At 45.8% G+C, this 20,935-nt stretch overlaps 1 protein-coding gene across 3 annotated transcripts in view; it reads right to left on the bottom strand.

Moving 5' to 3' along the window:
• Window positions 1-20,935, bottom strand: part of CNIH3 (cornichon family AMPA receptor auxiliary protein 3) — a 137,210-nt gene that overhangs the window by 45,560 nt on the left and 70,715 nt on the right. For all 3 annotated transcript variants that reach the window (XM_058430942.1, XM_032137338.2, XM_058430941.1), the window contains exons 2-3: window positions 20,518-20,586; window positions 16,689-16,736 (exon numbers count right to left, since the gene is read on the bottom strand). In XM_058430942.1, coding sequence (XP_058286925.1) covers window positions 16,689-16,736; window positions 20,518-20,586 — 117 coding nt within the window. The remainder of the gene's footprint in view (window positions 1-16,688; window positions 16,737-20,517; window positions 20,587-20,935) is intronic.

Here is a 20,935-nt window from a genome sequence, read left to right as displayed (position 1 = left end):
TGCCCCTCCACCATGTAAGGCTGCAGCAAGAAGACAGCTGTCTATGAACCAGGAAGTGGCCCTCTACAGATGCTGAATTGTCTGGCACCTTAATCTTGGACTTCCCAGCCTCCAGAGCTGTGAGAGATACATTTATGTTGTTAAGCCACTGAGTCTAGGGTATTTTGTTATAGCAGCACAAAGATAGCCACTGAGAACCAATCTTCCATGTCTAGCTAACCTCGCCTCCTTCAGCAAAAAAAAAAAAAAGAACCCGAGCCCCCCTTCCACTCTCTGCATAGCAGTGTGACACCCCCCAGTGGCCTCTCCAGAAGCTTATGCATGCCATGGCTTCCGGGGAGCCAGCATAGCACCATGGGTGGTCAGGGCCCTTCATCACTTCCTTCAGCCCCAACATGGGTCAATGCTGTCCTGCTCTTATGTGACAACTTCTGGGCAATGAAGTGCCTGGGATCTCCTGGGAAGGGACATCCTATAAACAAAAATAGTTACAATAATTACATGACTTCGGCCCTACTCAGCAATTGGCACCTCTGCAGAAGTTCACATGGCAGATGTGGATTTTGTCCTGACTCTGTGCCTGCTGGGGAGACAGGCACCGGAGCTAATTAGAATGATGAATGACCCATGCCCTGTCCAACATGTGTTGAGCCAACCATCTAGGTCCAGGGGACAGGCTCTGCAGTCTGCTCCCTGCAAGAGGTGTGGTAGCATGGAGAGGCGGGACCCAGTCCCTTCTGTTTGGGCCCTTTTTCCAGGAGAATGATGGGGGAAAGTCTTCACAGACTTTACTGAGGATAACTTTGCTTTTGATCTTGATAAACACATAAAACCCAATGAAAGAGGATCCAAGTCTTGCCCTTTCTTTCTCTGAAGCACATCTGGGATAATGAGAAAGTGCTAGGAAAATTAAAACCCAGAAACTCACTATTCACTCTATTTGCCATTCACCAAAGAACAGAATTCAAGGGCAGGGAAATCATTTCTCCTAACCAATGGGATGTTGTTTCCATGAAAACTCTTCTCTGGTGCAGAGATCCTGTTGCAGACTGAAACATGTCCTCCCAAATTTTATATGTGGAAGCCCTAACCCCCAGTACCTCAGAATGGGACAGTAAGTATTTGGAGACAGAGTCTTCAAAGAGGCAATTAGGTTAAATGTGGTCATTAGGGTGGGCCCTATTATGCCAAAACCCTATTAACCTCAGTAGGGAGGGTATCAGATTCAAGAGTCTGAAGAAGAGAACCAGAGCTAGCAAACGAGACATGGGGTTTTATCAGGGGCCTCCATACAGGGGAGAGAGTCCAGCGGTGGCAAGCTGGAAAGGAGAACTGCCTTATATACAGAAATGGTCCAGCGGTGATGGGCTGGACAAAATATCCGCCTTCCTACAGTGCAGTGGCAGTGAGCTGGACAACACATCCACCTTCCTACAGTCCAGTAGGTGGTGGGCCAGACAAGATAACCACAGGGCCCAGTGGCAGCAGGGTAGGCAAGAAAACCACAACCTCCTGCAAACATCATGCAGTTTATAAGACATTTTCACTTAACACTCTCCCTTAATGAGCCCCACATGGCAACCTGCATTCAACCCAAAGCTCAGGGCCTCAATCCCCTGTGTGCATGTCCCTGACAAGTGGGACAGGTAGGGGGTGAGGGACTCAGATTTTTATCATAGATAAGGTATGAATCTCTGGGTTGGCCACACACAGGTTCCCCAGCTTGGAACACACATTCAGATGCGTCTGCCATATAGGGCCATTCTAAAGGTATGCTTAGATTATTGCTGTCAGATGGATTTACCCTATAGATCCTAACCTAGTATGACTAGTGTCCTTAAAGAAGAGGAAATTAGGACACGGACACACAGAGGAATGATCATTTGGAGACAGTGAGAAGGTGGTCATCCACAAGCCAAGCGGAGAACCCTCAGAAGGAACCAACCCTGCCAACACCTTGATCTAGTACTTCCAGCCTCCAGACCTGTGAGAAGATGAATGCCTGTGGCTAAAGCCACCCAGCTGCTGTGTTATGGCAGCCCTGGCTGACACTCAGTTGCCGAAGGGCCAGGAGAAGGGGGTACAGTGTCCTCTGAAGGTTCTTTCTCTCAAGACATCTTTCTATCAAGACATCAGTTTCAACAGTCTCTTGAGGTTGAAACAATGCCTTTGGTCAAAACCTCTTAGCCCATTTTTGACTTGGAGGGTGGGAATCAGTGGAGAAGAGATGGTAGTCAGACTAGAAAACAGGGCCCATCCGCATGAGGCTAACGGTGGATCCTGGAAATGGATATGCCCGGGAATGTCCAGGGATGGTGCCAAGCTTGCTCTGAAAAACTCAAAAGATGTGGAAGTATTCTGGGAAAAGTAGGGAAATGTGTCTTTAATCCCTAAAGCATGGAAACATAAGGACTATTAGAAAGGGCAGGGATTTGGGTGTGAATCCAGACCCTGCACTTACTAAGTGACCTCATAGCCCTCCGAGTCTCAGCTCCCCATCTCCACATCACATAAGAACAAGTGAAACACTTGTAAAGCATGTAGCAGTCACCATGGAGTTTGTTCCACTCATTCATTCATTCATTCATTCATTCCATCAGCAAAGCATTACTGGCTATGTGCTGCGCTGGCTGTAGGCAAAATTCCGCAAGTGAACAAGATTCACAATTAGTGCCCTTACTCATCTTCCAGTCTGCTAAGGAAAGCACGCTTTTTACAAATTATTATACCTCCTGAATTCCGCCTATACCTACCTTCCTTTTAAAGCCCAGAATATGTGTGCTTGAAATACATTATCAATAACTCAGAAAGACCTAACATTGGCAATTGGTATCACCACTGTCAAAAAACGTGAAGTACCCAATGGCATGTATTAAAGTCTAGCTCATGCACAGAATTCTACAGGTTCTCTCAGAAGACACATAGTTTGTCATTTATCAGTACACCCTGTCTAAGTGGTTCCTTTATTTGGTTCCCACTAGGACACCAGTGGCACTGGTGCTACCTTACGCTGGTGTGCTGAGTGGTAACAGCAGTGATGTCACCACTAAAAGGCCACAATAGCAGAGCTGTTCTTGCTGCGTGTTCCCCGCCTACCTCCTTGTGCTATAATCGGTGATCATTGTCCTCCAGAATCTCATCATTGCTTTGACCATTTGGCTGGTACAGAAAGGAAACAGGATGGCTTTTCTGTCCCTTTATAATAATGGCACTTTGCATTTGTATAGCACATTTAACTTATTCAGTGCATTTTCTTGTCTACTGCCGGGTCTTATCCTAATGAAACAAAACTCCATGAGTTGTGTAATTGTCTGTGCCACAGAGACAGCTTAGAAATCAGAGCCAGTGAAACTCAGTTCTGGAGGAGGACCAATGCCCCAAATTGCTTAAGGAATAACAAGTCCCATAGAAGTTACAAATGGAGCCAGCATGATAACTCGGCAATGCAGCTTTTCCGTGGGGAGAAGATATGTCTGGAGCATGTGAATTAATTCAGCACAAGCCGGGAGCTCAGAGGAATTCTCTCTTATTGTCCCCACCTAGGTGCAGGCTGGCATGGTTTTACCTCTAGAGAGGGGCAGTAGGAGTTGGAAAGAGTGAGAGGCAGAGACTGCATAATGCTACCGAAAATAAGAGGCTATTAGGATTTGTAAGATTGGCCCATTTTGTGGCCCAGAAACAGGACCCAGAAATGTTTCTTGCTTCTTCAGCAATTTGGAAAAGGGCAAGAATGAGTGCCTGCAAGGGTGAGCATTCTGGGGGCTGAAAAACAGAATCTTTACTTCTCATCACATTCTGGAAAATGAAGCATCTGGAAGCAGAGTTCCCACCATGAAAATGCACGTGGCTCGTGGATGACTTGCAATGAGTCATCCCGTTGGGCTGACCATCTCCCTGGAATTTGGGAAGTAACTCTTCAGTCCACTTGGGCACCTGTTGGCAAATTATTGCTTTTACTCTGCTACCATTTTGAAAATTATGGCTCTCTAAATCATACCCTGGAGAACGGAGAAAATGAAAATGCCTCCCCACCTGCACTATTCTCCCACTCAGTGATCCTCAGCTTGGCTACACATTAGAATCATCTGGAGAGCTGTTAAAAAAACAAGTGCCAAGCTGCACTTCAGAAATTCTGGGGGGTGGGACAAAGGCAACAGGATTTTTTAACCTCTGCAAGCAATTTCAGCGTACAGCCAAGGTTGAAAACTAGTGCTCTAACTACGTCCACTACAATGCTCACCCACTGGGCACTGAGGGTGCTCTGATGTGACAAGCACGTCACACCTGTCATGGCCTTTCTCTGGTCTCCACATGGCTTTATCCCATGCTCAGCAGTGGAAATTCCTGCTCACGCATTATGAAAATCATAGCCCATGGTATTTGTGGTTGCCAGTCTCATGTTGACTAATCCTTGCAGCTGGGTAACATGAATTTGACACCATGCTAAGCAATGTAGCAGCTGCAGAAACCAGAAGGACAGGATCCTTGTCTTCAAGAATATAACTGTGTAAAATATGTGTACAGGCAACTATCATATAAGGTGTTAGGTGATCAGGGCTTTGAGGGACTCTCAGGCAGGAATGCAGAGAAAAAGCAAGATTTCTTTTAGCTGTACTGAGCATGTCTTCACAACTGACACACCACATACACACACACACGCACACACACACATAAATTTATCCCCTTCAGCACATAATAACCAACTATGTACATGGTAGGTGCTAAATGAATTCCAGTTGAAAGAACGAATAAATTCAGATTGGTACCTATTGGGTTGTTCCATCAAAGCCAACAGCCAGCACTTCTCGGCTCCCCACAACCCATATCATGCCCAGCCTCCTCCAGGTCCCATTTAATATCATTCAACCTGTGACACCTCATCTTGCTCCTCTCCCACCTCACATTCCTGCCCTTAGTTTTCCAGAGTGCACATCAGTGGCTGTGTGCCCTGCACAGGCTGCGCTGCTGACCGACTTCCCCCGTGAGACAGAGAGCTGCAGCTGTCCTCCAATGTCCTCACTCCCACTTCTCTGGAATAAAGTCCCTGATGTTGAGCTGAGCACATAGCCCCACGGAATCAAGACTAGATTCTGCCATTTGCCTCAGATCTGGCCAAAGAGTTAAGGGGAAGTGATGTGTGTGACTTCTGGGTCACTTCCTTCAAGGAAATGGCCCTTTTCCTCTTGCCTCCTCCATCCTGCTACTTGAAAGGAGGTCATGATGTGACGTCCTCATGGTCCACATGGACAAGGAAATTCCCTAAAAATGACAGCTCCAAAGACGGGAGGAGCCTGGGTCTCTAGACAGCTTTGTGAGGCCGAGTCCCACCCACCCCATTCCAGCCTGAACAGGCTTCCCAAGGCAGAGTGAGCCCCATCATGTTTCAGTCATGGTAACAGTGGGTCTCTGTTACTCACAGACCCAAACCCATATCCCAATATGCTTTCCCGCCTCTCACACATCCTACAATCCCAGAGTTCCTTGTTACATTAATGAGAGGAGAAGGATATTATGAAAACCCAAATTGTTTCTGTCAGAACAATCAATGATTTGGTGACTTCTCATAGCAAAACTCCCAAGAGTCCATAAATCTTTATTGCTGAGAAGGTCAGGCTGTGACAATCTGCTCTGCCTCTGCCGATGAATGCAGTAAGGGGACCAGCCTACTTTCATCTGGTCCACGTGGTCTGTGGAGACTACAGGGGCGCCTGAGAGATCATCATTCTTTTCGCTGGCCCTGCAGAGATTGGCCCCTAGGGTAGTGGTAGGAAGCTCTGTAAAGTTATGGAAAATAACTGACTCCTATGAATGTGAGGAATTGGAAGCAGCAAGGGTTGAGGACTCTGAACATGGACCCTGGGACCAGACCTGAGCTGGGTGACCTTGAACAAGGTACTGACCATCTGGTGAGCAGATAATTTCACCCAACTCACAGGGTTGCTGTGAAGGCTCAGTTCACAGCAGTTCCAGGCCTCTCTGTAAACCTACTGAACCTGAACTTACCAGAATTGAGGGGAGTGCATTAGTCAGGGCTCTCCAGGAAAACAGAAACAACAGGGGTGTGTGTGTGTGTGTGTGTGTGTGTGTGTGTGTGTGTGTGTGTGTGTGTGTGTGTGTGTGTGTGTGTGTGTGTGTGTGTGTGTGTGTTTAGAAAGAGAGAGAGATTTTAAGGAATAGGATCATGCAACTGTAGAGATTTGGTAAGTCCAAAATCTGCAGAGTGGACTGGCAGGCCGGAGACCCAGGGAAGAGTCAAGTTGCGGGTGAAGTCTGAAAGCTGACTATTGGCCAAATCCACTCTTGCTCAGGACAGCTCAGTCTTTCTGCTCCAGTAAGGCCTTCAACTGCTTGAGTGAGGCACACCCACAGAAGGGATGATAATGTGCTTTACTCAAAGTCCAATTTATTTTTTAAATTTTATTTCAATAGTTTTTGGGGAGCAGGTGGTGTTTGGTTACATGGATAAGTTCTTTAGTGGTGATTTTGGTGCACCCATCACCTGAGCAGTGTACACTGTACCCAATGTGTAGTCTTTTATCCCTCACCCCCTCCCACCTTTCCCCCAAAATCCCCAAAGCCCGTTATATCATTTTTATGCCTTTGCATCCTCATAGCTTAGCTCCCACTTATAAGTGAGAATATACGATATTTGGATTTCCATTCCTGAGTTTCTTCACTTAGAATAATGGCCTCCAGTTCCATCCAAGTTGCCGCAAAGGCCTTTATTTCATTATTTCATTCCATTTCATGGCTAAGTAGTATTCCATGGTGCATACATGCCACATTTTCTTTCCACTCATTGGCTGATGGGCACTTAGGTTGGTTCCATAGTTTTGCAATTACAAATTATACTGCTATAAACATGTGTGTGCCTGTGTCATTTTCGTATAACTAAAGTCTGATTTAAATGTTAATCTCATGCAAAAAATACACCCTCACGGAAACAACTGGAACAATGTTTGATCACATATCTGGGCACCGTGACCTAGCCAAGGTGACAGATTAAATTAACTATCCTGGGCGGATGGGAATCTACCTTTCAGAGTCGTATGTTTAATCATCAATCCAGATTCAATGTGAGGCACAGCCAGGTTTAGGGACCCTCTCAATGACACATCCTAAAGTCCCTGACAGTTTTAGGGTTTCTCCTCCTGCTGCCATGAGGGCTGCTGGACTTCTTTACTTTTTGAAACTGGTTGTGACGGCCCCAAATTCATCTCAAAACCAACCTTCTGTTGTGTCTCAGGTGAGGAAGGTGCTCTCTCCACACACAGCCAGGACATAGCAAGTTGTGGAAATGCTCCCCAAGTCCAGGGCTCAGCTCATCCGGGGCTGTCTGCAAAGGAGCCGGCAGCTGGCAACATCTGTCTGCTGTCAACTTCTCTGGGTGGAAGCTCTTGTCCCTCTCCTCTCCTCCTCCATAGATCCAGTTCTCCAGACCCTGGGGAGCCATCCTGGCACTGCTTAGGAATCACCAGAACATCTACCAAACACTCAAGTCACCAAATACTTCCCAGAGTGTTTCTCTACCGTGGCCCCCCATGGGGCATTTTCAAAACAGAGATGACTAGACCCTCGCAAGAACTCCTGGAGCAGATCTTCTGGAAGTGATTCTTAAGCAGACATATGTTGAAACATCTCCAGAGGTGATCTTGATATGCAAAAAAATTAGAAACCACCAGTTCCACTAATGACGAATACTGGAGACCAGCAGACTCTAACATTTGCTACTTCCTGATATGATCCTAGCATAGAATTTTCACAATCAAGGAAGCAAGGTCTGACTGAAGAATATCCACACCCTTTGCCCCTAACTTTGTAGTCCCCCCATGCTGACCAAAGCTTGAAAAGGTGCTTGCACATTTCCACTTCTTCTCTTGCTTCTCTATGACACCAGGAGAACAAGCCTCAGGTGGTCGCTGGAGGACGAGATGTGTCTGAGGCTAACTGAGATGAGCTAATGGCCTTCTGCCCACCAGATACAAGAATGAGCTCCAGCCAAGACCAGAAGAACATCCCCCCTGCTCAAGCACAGCCAAGGTCAACAGAACTGACCACATGACCCATGGACTTGTGAGAAATAAATGGTGGTTGCTGTAAGCTGGTTTGATACCTTATTATCAGGACAATAGAGAACTAAAAAGGATAGGGTCAACCAGCTACCCAGATCCCCAGTGAAAAGCCAGTGCCCATGTGTTAGGGATTTGTTTGTAAAGTCCTTCAGTTCGCCTGCTGTGGCCCTAGGGAAGGAGTGAGGTGAGGACAAGCCCCCTCCAACTTCTGGTTCAGCAACCCCATGACAGCACCACAGTTTACACATCAAGGAAAATGTTCCCTCTTTCCCTCTGACTAACAAGGAGTTTGCCACGGAAAGCATCTGAAAATAAATTATACATGAGACATGGGTTCTGAACTAGTTACAACTTTTGTTCCAGGATATTTTTACTTCTCTTCAAATATTCCCTCCAGGGGTGAACTACCCTACCAAGAAGTGAAATGAAATGAGACAAAGAGCCTAAAAGAATCCACTCGGACCCATCAACAGTGAGCCAAGCATCTTACAGGCTCCCTGAGGCCCTATGTGGTTTCAGTATCCATAGCTTCCCTTTAAAACAGCTGAGCCATGTTACTGTAGCGGTGGTCCTTAAAGAGCATGTTTTGACAAGAAGCAACAATCTCCCTTATAATGTGGTGATCAGAAATGTGGACTCTGGTCACATGGGCTTGCCTTCAAATCTGAGCTCTACCACTTAAGAAATAGGAGACTCTCAGATATATACTTAACCTCTCTAAGCCTCAATTTCCCTTTCTCTTAAGTGTGGCTTTTAATAATGATTACTTCATAGGGTTGTTGTGAGATTAAAGGAGTTAATACTTTTAAAGGCATACAGTAGTCAGCATCACTATTTCCATGCTTTAGAAATCCTCCCAAGAAACAGAGAATTCTGATCTAGAAAACTTCTGTGTCAAGGATGGTCTCTCTAAGGCACTCCACACAACTGCCTTTGAGTTTACGTATCCCTTTTCACTGTATCATGTCCCTCAGTTAAAATATGCCATTCCCTCCAGAGCCCTGTAGGAAGAACCGTATTAACAGCTAAAAAGAACTGAAATCAAGTCAATCCCTTGTGGCAAGGAGTGCCAGTGATTAGAAAAAAAAGGCACCATCTTCTCCATTCCTCCCAGATGTTTTTAGAGACTGGGTCTTACACTGTCCCAGGTTGGAGTGCAGTGGCATGACCTTGGCTCACTGCAGCCTGAACCTCCTGGACTCAAGTGATCCTCCCACCTCACCCTCCCTCCTGAGTAGCTGGGACTACAGATGTGCACCACCGTGCCTGGCTAATTTTATTTTAATTTATTAATTTTTTGTAGAGATGGGGGTCTCACTATGTTACCCAGACTGATCTCAACCTCCTGGGCTCAAGCAATACTCCTGCCTCCCAAAGTGCTGGGATTACAGGCATGAGCCACTGCGCCCTGCCCTTCCTGGTTGTTAGCACATGACAAACACTGTGCACCAAAGCAACATGGATCTTTCTCTAAGTTCTGGTTTATAAATGTACTTAGTAGCCCCCACTTAGGTCAAAGAAATTTGGACAAAGCTTGAAACCATCTATTTGTAAATTTGTAGAGTCAACAAATGGCTGAATTCTGGCAAAGAATAAAATCACTTTAAGAAAAAAGTTTTCCCCTTATAGAAGTGCCACATGCTTATGGTATCAATGAGGTACCAAGAGCTAAGATACTCTGCCCAATGAGAGAATGAAAATAATCCATCCACTACAGCTTTTTACATCCATGCATGTCAGGAATGTTGCCATAAGAATGTTATGTAACAAACCATTCTCCAAAATACAGTGCCTTAAAACAATAACCATTTATAATTGCTCACCCATCTAAAGGATGGTTGGCAGTCACTGGCTCTAGCAGGCTTAGCCTTAAGATACAGGTGGGCTCAGGTAGGTTCCCCATGCCTCTCATCCTCCTTGAACCAGTGCATTGGTCTTGCCAATGACAGAATTTCAGAAGGGAGAACAGGAATATCCAATGACTCTCACAGCCTTGACACACACTCCCACGTCTGCCCACTTTGCAGTGGACAAGTCCTGTCACCTGGCAGAGCCAACTATCAGTGGGGAGAGGAAATATACTCTGCTTATAGGAAGAGGAACTGCAAAATCATAATGCAAAGGTCACGGAGACCAGGCTGAGTTGCTTCAAGCTGCACAAGGCCCTGAGCTGGGAAGGGCTCCATCTTTGGTTAAATGTTTGGCATCAGTTTCTGACATGGAGCCTCACATTGCCATTTTTCACCAGGCCCTGACAATTATGTAGACAGTCCTGGAGAGAGGGGAGGGTAAGGAAGCATTAACAGTAATGCAATCTCCTCATTTAACAAGACTGACTTTTCACTGCAAAAGTGTCATATCCACTCCCCATCTCCTCCAACCCCTGCTTTCAGAACCACATCATGGAATTTCTGCAGTGGGTTCAGGCTGCTACTGGCAGCCTCACTTCACATCATAACTCCTCCGTAACACAGAGCTGTGGCTCTGGGAAGCTTTAACAAGGAACAGACACACGTGCCCATTAGTGGGAACACCTGTGGTCATATCACCACTGCATTTCCGGTACTAAACCTGGAGCACCTACCCCTTCCCACCAGGCTCTCCAATGAACTCAACAGCCCACTCACCCCCAAACCCTACCCACACACCCTTCTCCTCCATGTGGTGATGAGAATGCCCAATGAAGAATGAAAATAATCCACCCACTACAGCTTTTTATATTCACAAATGTCAGGGAAAACCTGCAGTGGGACTGGACAAATCCTTGGGGAAATTGGGACATGAATTGGAGAATCACAAAATTGTCAAGCCAGAAGGGACATCCCAAACTATGCAACTAAATGTCCCCAATGTTGGGCAGCCTCAGTCTAACTCAAAATCATCTCAGACATTAATTTGTCTAATTTGATCTAAGGGGTGGTGTGCCTGTAATCACGCCTGTAATCCCAGCACTTTGGGAGGCCGAGGAGGCTGGATCACCTGAGGTTAGGGGTTCGAGAACAGCCTGGCCAACATGGCATAACCTCATCTCTACTAAAAATACAAAAATTAGCCAAGCATGGTGGTGCATGCCTGTAGTCCCAGGTACTCAGGAGGCTGAGGCAGGAGAATCATTTGAACCTGGGAGGCAGAGGTTGCAGTGAGCTGAGATCGTGCCACTGCACTTTAGCCTGGACAACAAAGTGAGACTCTGTCTCAAAAAATAAAAAATAAAAATAAAAATAACTAACTTGGTCTAAGGGATGTGAACATTTCACAACCAGTCCCAAAGTTTGATGACTACCACTGATGAAGCACGTTTCTCCTTATTCTCGTACCAATCATTTGGGCTTACATTTAAGTTAATTTCCTCGAACCACTCGCTAAACTTGCAGATGCAACAGGAGTCAGCCTCCTGCCCACAAGAACACTTTATATGCCCGAAAGCAGCAGTCACACCAACCTCTGCCTTCTGGGATGCTTCCTGCTCCCAAACCTGCACTTTGTAGGGGCCCCATAGAGCTTATGATGTGCTCTGGTGGGGAGAGCTGCTCAAGAGGCAAGTGGCTCTTGCCACAAAAAAATGAATCATGAGCACAAGTCAACACAAGAATCCTGCAGTTCAGACAATTACCCAAAGAACACATTTTCTGATAATTACAGAGCTAAAAATGGATCCACTTTGAAAATCCCTTCCTTTCTCCCAAGAAAGCTGAGGAGGTGGTTTAACAACAATCAGCTGCTGAGATGCATCACATTCTAGGGTGTTTAGGAGGCTAGTTCCAAGAAATTCTTGGAAGGTGCACTTCCCAGAAGGTGGTGCTGCTAACTAGACCCACTAACCCTCCCCGCCATCCCCAACATGTGCTCACAGCTTGGGAATCGGAACTCAGAAGCCCATTCAAAATGGGAGAGACAGGAGGGAGGAGGCCCAGGCCGGCCCACCTTGTGATGCTGCTCAAACGCTAAACGGCACTTACCTAAGAAAATGGGAGGGGATGCTAAGAGGGGGTGCAACCAGCCGAGGATTATCTCAGCTGGCCAAGTGTGTGCTTAGCGATGTTATAAAGCGTTTTAGGTAGAATCTAAGGGTCAGGATGATAATAATAACATTTAATATGCATTGCACACTTATAAGCCAGATGTACCATATTACCTCGTTTAATTCTCACACACCTCTATGAGCAAGGTCTTGTTATTTTTACCCCTAGTTTACAGTCACACTGAGGCACAAACTGTGGGTTACACGGATAATAAGGGCAGAGGCAGGATTTGGAAGCAGCAGAAGTTTGCACACTTCACCAAAACCTTCCAAATATAAAAGTCCCAGAATTGGCTGAGAGCAGATATCAGGATGGTTGAAATACAGACTACAAGGGGGCAGAGGGTATAAGCATTATGGAAGAAAATCGGACTGAAGAAACTGTAGGTCAGAGATCTTCTGTGTCAATAAGGAATACAATATTGAGTTAAATTCAATTTTTAAATACAAATCTTTTTTTTTTTTTTTTTTTTTTGAGACAGAGTTTTGCTGTTGTTGCCCAGGCTGGAGTGCAATGGCGCGATCTCTGCTCACCGCAACCTCCACCTCCCGGGTTCAAGCGATTCTCCTGCCTTAGCCTCCCAAGTAGCTGGGATTACAGGCGCCCACCACCAGGCCCGGCTAATTTGTGGGGGTTTCACCATGTTGGCCAGGCTGGTCACCGACCTCAGGTGATCTGCCCACCTCGGCCTCCCAAAGTGCTGGGATTACAGGTGTGAGCCACTGAGCCTGGCCTATAAATCTTATATAAGGAGTAAATATAGTAAAATATGTAAATTTTGTAGTATGTCACGGACAGTACTGAAATGAAGAAATGGAAAGATTATTGACTAAGCTAGTGTTCCCAAGAAGAAAGATTTAGATGACAGAAGTGCCAGAAAGTTGGCACTCATTCATTCACTTACTTAGTAAATACTCACTGAGCACCTTCAGTAGGCTATGCGTTCCTCTACATTCTATGTCACAGCCCATGATGGTGAACGAAACAAAATTGCTGACCATCCAGAACTGGCATTCTAGTGAGAGAAGACAGAACTGCGTGCCCAGGACCTAAATGCCTTTGCGAGAATAGTGTTACCAACTTAAGCTAAATAATATGTGAGCTACAGCCAGACCTCAAGGGCCGGACAGACAGAAGCACCTGTAATTTGAAATTACATTCGGAAAGAAATTATGTTGAAATCATCCTCATAAAGTTAATAAAACAAAATTGCTCGACTTTTAACAAAAGCATAAGCTTTAAACAGAAGCATAACTAAGCATTAACCAGCTTGCCCTATAGCCCATCTCCTTATAGCCACTTACTGCTTAGTCCCATCACCTCTGTCACAAGGTCCTAACATCTATAGGTAACATCTTTAACATTAAAAAACCTCAGGTTTCCCATTTGAGATATTTTCTAGATCCTGATTCCATCAGGCCCACTGACACCAGCCAGTCTGCGGACTCCTTCCAAGGAACTGACTTAGTACAAGAATGAAGTTTCTACGTCCTTATGATTTCATCTCCCATGTCCCAACCAATCAGCAACCCCCAGTTCTTCAGCCCACTACCCACCAAAATTCCCTCTAAAATCCCAGCCCAAAACTTCTCGAGGAGGTGGATTTGAGATTCCCTCGTGCCTCGTTTGGCTGCCATACAATTATTAAGCTCCTTCTCTGCTGCAACTCCCACCGTCTCAGTGTATTGGTCTGTTACTGTGCAAGGGTGCAAAGCTGGTGGTCCTGGTACGAAGCTGGTGGTCCTGTAACAATGACGACATCACTGAAAACAATCTCAGATATCCAGGGCACACAGAAGAACTAACGACCAGTTGTTAAAAGTAGATGTGCTTAGGGCAAGAGGACTGGAGGAGGAGGGAGATCCCACAAAGAAAGAAAGAAAGCTGGGCTGGGCATGGTGGCTCATCCTTGTAATTCCAGCATTTTGAGAGGCCAAGGTGGGAGGATCACTTGAAGTCAGGAGTTTGAGACCAGCCTGGACAACAAAGCAAGAACCCATCTCTACAAAAAATAAAAAAGTCGGCCAGGCATGGTGGTGCATGCCTGCAGTTCCAGCTACTCAGGAGGCTGAGGTGGGAAAATCACTTGAGCCCAAGGAGTTCAAGGCTGCAATGAGTTAGGATTGCACCCCTTCACTCCAGCCTAGGTGGCAGAGAAGATCCCATCTCAAATAAATAAATAAAGTTGTAGGTACATGGTTTATTTCTGCCTTGAGTTAGTGAAGAGGTGCTGGCCACTCCAGTGCCACTCCCCGTGGGAGCTAGAAAACTGTCTGGCTGCAGAAGGTGTGATCGCGCAGCCACAACACCTAAAGTCTTGAAGTCACTGTCTCATGTCCTCTGATGTCTACCTTTTCTCCCTGGTATTTTCCATGACCATGAGCAGCAACTACATTTGACCTCCCAGAAGCTGCAGCAGAGGCAGTGACATGGGAAGAAGGAGCATGTACAAATGAAAGGGGCAAAAGGCAGGAAAAGGTAGAGTACAGTGTTCCTTGGAGTAAAATGCCTCAGTTTATTGTTTATAGAAACTTACGCAAACAATATGCAAATCTGCAAAAAGTAACGCTAATTCTTGCATCGTGTGCTTACTTTCATACCCTTGGCTCTGACCTTTAAAAGGTCCAGGGCTACAAGTCTGTGGGCCACAGGACCTTGGCCATTGCCTGCTGCCTGGCCGGAGTCAGTGGTCAAGCATCATAAAAGAATAAGCAAGGATAAAAGGTGATGGATATGGAACATTGTTCTGCCAGAGAATACAGGATGGTATATTCAGGATGGGAGAAAAAGGGGCAACTTGGAGTCTGAAAGGCAAAACTTTGATTTTGTCTTGATCCATTCTATGTCACTTAGGCGTCAAGTCTTAAAGAACAAACCAGAGACTATAGAAGTACTGGCTGGACATCCCATTACTGGGTATATACCCAAAGGATTATAAATCATGCTGCTATAAAGACACATGCACATGTATGTTTATTGCAACACTATTCACAATAGCAAAGACTTGGAACCAACCCAAATGCCCATAAATGATAGACTGGATTAAGAAAATGTGGCACAAATACACCATGGAATACTATGCAGCCATAAAAAAGGATGAGTTCATGTCCTTTGTAAGGACATGGATGAAGCTGGAAACCATCATTCTGAGCAATCTATCGCAAGGACAGAAAAACAAACACCGCATGTTCTCACTCATAGGTGGGAATTGAACAATGAGAACACTTAGACACGGGGTGGGGAACATCACACACCAAGGCCTGTTGTGGGGTAGGGGGAGGGGGGAGGCATAGCATTAGGAGATATACCTAATGTAAATGACGAGTTGATGGGTGCAGCACACCAACGTGGCACATGTATACATATGTAACAAACCTGCACATTGTGTACATGTACCCTAGAACTTAAAGTATAAAAAGAAAAAAGTAGTACTGGCTGGAGCAGGTTATGGGTCTCCAAGATATTATCTGGAAAAATAATTTATAAATTTGCGAATTCATATTATGTTATTTTCCTAATCATTCTTTATCCCTTGGATCACAAATATTTTCACATATAGGTTTTATCCAAGCATATTTCCCTGCTGTATCATACAAGATATGGGATTCTAACACACTGGCTCTCTTAGAAGATATTAAAAGACAAGTAATTAGCTAGAAAAATAACTGGCTGCTTGATTAAGCTCTCTCTCAATGAAAGGTATCATTACTGAAATACAGAAAAAACTTTAAAAGCTTGCAAAGTATTTTCCCCTTTTATCAATGTTGGCATAACATTTTATTTCTGTCCTATTCATGTAAGGCTCAAAAACTCCTTTTGGGCTGACAGATGGCTTTCTTATGGCCTGTAGTTCATCCACTCTGTACAGAGGTTAGGGATGTCCTTTGGTTATTTTACCGGCAAGTTGCCGTTCTCCATATTTTGCTGCAAAAAGCACACACTTTTTTGGGAAAGAGACACAGGGGCCCCCAGCTATGGCACAGAGCTATGCTAAATACCAAGTTTGAACTGTGTGTGCCCACGTGCGCTTCCTGAATGAGTCTGGGGAAGCTGTAACGTACTACCCATCCATTCAGAGCAACTCTCTGAATGACGTGACTCTGCCTTTAGTAACACTGCCTCATCCCACCCATCCAGCACTCCCAGTGATGCTGACAATCAAATTGCAAAGCTGCGTGACAGGCTGCAACCTCAAAGGAAACGCAGCATCTAGTTAAAAACTTCCCAAGGTCGGCGGGGAGTGTTCCTGAGCCCAGCCCCAGACAGGAACAAAGGCTCTGTGGCAATAGCAGCTGGAAATGCCATCCATCATCACGCAAAGATAAAGAGCTTATAACTCCAACCAGAGGGCACTTGCAAATATCCAGTGCTGTCCTGACACTTTGATTGATGGCCACCTCCTTTAATTAGCTCCTCTTGTCTCTGGAGGTTTCCAAAGAACTGATCACTTGCTCCCACCTCCCCCTTTCCCTGCCACCATTTGCCTCCCTGGTGGACAGGACTGGAGCAGGCACAGCCTCACCAGCCTCTTTCACTGTGTGCCCACCCACCACCACGCAATCCTCCATCCTCGGCATGAAGCTGCCACACTAACCTTTCGCAGAAGGAAGCAGATACGCTCGATGTTCCTCAGCCGTTCCCTCTATCAGGATGCACAAGAAAGAAACGAGAGGGGAGGTTAGGGGTTCTGCTAAAACAGCATGAGAAGGCCCCGCAATCAGCCCCAATAGTGGAGGCAGAAGCCACCAGAGAGCCCTCCTGGGCACATGGCCAGCATGCTCCCACCCAATGGCTTTTTCTAACAGTTTCTGACTTTCTTCCCTGTACCTTGTCATGGTCATTTGCTCTTAACAGAACTCTCCCAGCAAACAGCATGGGCTCACCTTCCCTCTCAGTCCAGCACGGATTTCTGTTCTTTTATCTACAGTCAAAGTCTCTCTCAGCCTCCACGTATACATAAGGTGGTCAAACTGCTGAATGGTACCTCATGTTCATGGCGCATCCTAAAGCCTGCAGCCGGCCCTCCCAGGAGGCCTTCCCACTTAGGTCTCGAAGACAGTATGTGCCCTCATTAGTATCTAAGGTAGACAAGTTCTCCGCCTGCTGGTTTTATTTTTCTAAAGTGAGTCTACTTGGAGGAAGTAATCTCCCTACTAAATTAGACACCAATGATGCCCCCAGGCTAAGGCTTTTTAAGAAGTTCGAGTCTATCAAGGCCTGGCTCACTGCCAAGGGAAGATGAGCTGATGGCCCGTGGCTGGGCAGGTGATGATGCCCACATCATGCACTAAATGCCGTTGCCTCCCTTTTCCTTCAATGACTTTAGCGATTTCCAAAGCCACACTGAACACAGCTGTGGCATCTCCCGGTGCTTCATTACTGAGGCAATTTGGTTGCCGTAGATGGAATGGTAATGAGATTCCTCGTGGATCTGGAAAGGACAGGTGGCTGGGACACTTCATTTCCCTAATTAAATCATAAATATAGTGATTCCTGTGCATCCTGTAAGCCCAGAGGAAGGAGCCCACATCAGGACAAATTAGTGTCCACATGGCTGGAAAGACACACTGCATCCTCCTCACACGTGTGCACACGCAAGCACACATACGTATGTGCACGCACGCACGAAAGGGAATGCTACAAGACACGCACTAGCTACTTCTCCAGCAAGCCAGAGCCTCTGAAGGACAACATCTACCATTACTTTAAAGTAATACTGAATGCCCAGCTGGTAAAAGGAAGGGGGAACATGAGAAATGAGGAGTAAAACAGAGCATTCCTCCTCCTTTCCATCCCAGAGGGTCCAACAATATCGACAGCTTCAGGGCATCTTAAATCCAAATGGGCCTCATGCCCTCATTGACAGACACATCATACGGATCAGCAATTATTTGTGACACACAAGTCCTTCCAGGGCTGGAGTCACCAATCAGTGAAGTAGCTTTTTTAAGCCGCCTGAGTCTGAAATGCTGCTTTGGGGGCTCTATAGAGGTCTAAGAGCTCGCAGAAGAGTTAAATGAGGCATCTGAAGCATTTAACTTCCTGCCAGGGAGTAACAGCGTAAGAACTGGGAAAATGTGTCTAGCACTCTTCCATTTAGGGTTTCTATTTGTTTTTGTTTTCGTTTTTAATCTGAGACAAGAGTCTTTTCCCCATGGGGCACCTAGAGTCTTTATTCTGTCCATGAGCTTCATAGGGCCCAAGCTCCTTAACTAATCAGTTTACTAATTAGAAGTATGCCTTTAATAATAGGAGTAAAAAAAGTGAATTGAGATTTAACTTCTATGCCACCACTTCAATATTCACCTATTGTTTAATCGACAAATAGCTATGGAGCACCTACTATGTGCAAATTCTATTCCTGCACTGACCTTTCACAGAAGCTCCCTGGGGAGCATATACTAGTCCTGCTTTTCTTTATTCTGTCTAAATTTCCTTATTCTTTGCCATGGTGAGATGGAAAGGGTTCCACAAAAATATTTCGTGGTTTCACCAATCACCTGCAACCCAGCATGGAATTTGCATGATAGAATTGTGCAGTAGGACAAATTCCTTCCCTAGCATTTGCCCTGGAAACAGACAAGAAAGCTCTGGGTGTTCTAAGTGAGCTGCCTATTAATTTGAGCCCAAACAATTAGAAGGAAGGAAAGTAGGTTCTTGTCTTCCCTGGCATTCCTAAATGAAGCTGTCTCTCAGACTAGAGCCGCTCACTGCACCTGGTAGATATTGACAGGCCAGGTGTGTAATGTTGGGGCCAAACACAAAAACATCCAGAAAGACATGAGACCCAAAGTGAAACCTTTCAGGCCTGACAGATCCAAATTATTCCGGATGCATGGTGAGGCTGGTAGATGGAAACAAAATGGCTTTTAATAGTTCTAAGTTCATGAAATACAGCAAGTTTTCAAGTGGATCTTGCAGGTTCTTTAAACTTGCATTAAAATTTGCTTTGAAAGAGTTCGTCTCTATTTCATGGAATCAAAAAATATGACGCCAAAGCGGGCCTCAGATATCATAAAATCAGGTCTCTTAAAGAGGCAACACAGGGTAGATGGTAGGATGAGAGACTTTGGAGACAGGCAAGCCTGGGTTCAAGTCCTAGCTGCAGCACTCATAAGCTATAAATCCCTGTACAAACGAGTCCATTTTGTGGTTTATAAATTGGGTTAACGATGCTTGTCTCACAGCATTATTGTGAGGATTACAGATTATGTATATAAAGTTCCTAGCATATAATAAAAACTCAAAAAAATGACAACTCCAGTAATAACTCTCTACTTTATAGAAAGGGACACTGAATCCTGGTTCTTCCATATGGTCTTTTGGTACCTCCCTAAAAGCATATCCTTCTTCATAGGGCCTGCAGCTAAGGAGAAGAGACCTCTTTGTCCCTGCTGAATGACGCCATAAACCTTCCAAGCTAAGATGGTATCATGCTAGCAGAGCCTGTTGTTCTCTCTACAACTTCTGGCTGAAAAGGTCAACAAAGCTACTCAAGAGGCAAAAAGTTGCCTCAGCGCTGGAAACCATGGCCTGGAAGGAACTTCAACTACACACAGACCCAGTGAATGTGGATTGAGAAACACACTTGAATGAACTGTGTGTGCACCACCCTTTGAACTCAGAAGTGCAGGTCTGGTGTAAGTTTGGAAAAGGCTCTGTCCACATACAGGGTTGGTCTCTGGCTCCGGGACATGGACTACACTGACCAGGGAAACAAACAGCCGAAACACCCATCCCCACCCAGCACCCATTCAGAAGCTCCCAGTCGGAGGCATAGCCAGGGCACAGGGGAAGGGCAGCATGTGGGGCCTGCCAAGCCAGACAAGCAGGAAGATGCCAGGAGCCACGCATGCCGGGGCAGGTGGCCTTTCACATCCCAAACCCAGACCAGGACAATCAGACTGCACCAAATCCTCCAGGCAGAGGTGAACTGACTTCAGGCCCACAGAACCACCTGAGATGAATGCTTTCTGGGTGATGGATATGGCACTAGGGACTTTGTGCATTAACCCACCCTCCACATCTCCACTTGGTGCCCAAGTGAAGAGTGCGGCACGGACATCCGCTCATAGTGCTCACGTGCCTGCAAGCATGTTGGCCAACATGGAGCCTCTTTCCTTGTTTAAGGATGAGTAACCAAAACACATGAGCACCAGGCTTTGAGGACTCAAGTGCCACAGCACAGTAGACTACTCCCCTGGGTTACTGGGACAGTCACATCTGATTTGCAACATATCTCAAGACCTCAGCACACTTCAAGAATGAGAAGGCTCCTCCACAACCTTGAGCCAGGTAGAGAGGCACAGTGAGGGTGAGCATGTTCTTTACGCATTCAAATCATTCACATTCTCGCCCTCCTTCCCAGGCCCTGGGTAGCCTGGGGTGATAGCACCTTCCCCTCACCAGTACCCGCTACTTACCGCATGAACAGGGTTGCATTGGTCTATGGGGCTCTTAAAATCTGTCCTTAACTCATCAAAGGCAATTATCTGAAACAGAATACAGAGATTTGAGGTGTTAGTGCACACATGAGTCAATACACCATGTCCAAAGCTTCTGTGGATTTGCTTCCAAATAACACAAGAGAAAGGAAGAGGCTGTAGATGGTATGAGATTGGCCAGCAGCTGGTCACTGTCGAAGCTGGCAATAAGCACATGGGGTTGATTATATTCTTCTGTCTACTGTGTACGCTTAAAATTGTCCCCAGTAAGATTTTTAAGTATTCTGTGCTTTACAAAGATGTAGAGAAGTCTACTGTGCTGAGGGCAGGTTGGGATTTAGATAAAAGCACAAAAAATTTAAAACTTCAAACCACTACTTTTAGCCCCTTTCCTTCC

Source organism: Hylobates moloch, unplaced genomic scaffold (assembly GCF_009828535.3).
Source record: "Hylobates moloch isolate HMO894 unplaced genomic scaffold, HMol_V3 SCAFFOLD_18, whole genome shotgun sequence".
In the NCBI taxonomy this organism is placed as follows: domain Eukaryota; kingdom Metazoa; phylum Chordata; class Mammalia; order Primates; family Hylobatidae; genus Hylobates; species Hylobates moloch.
The sequence above is the reverse complement of the archived record's forward strand: the minus strand, read 5'-3'. Positions and strand labels throughout refer to the sequence as shown.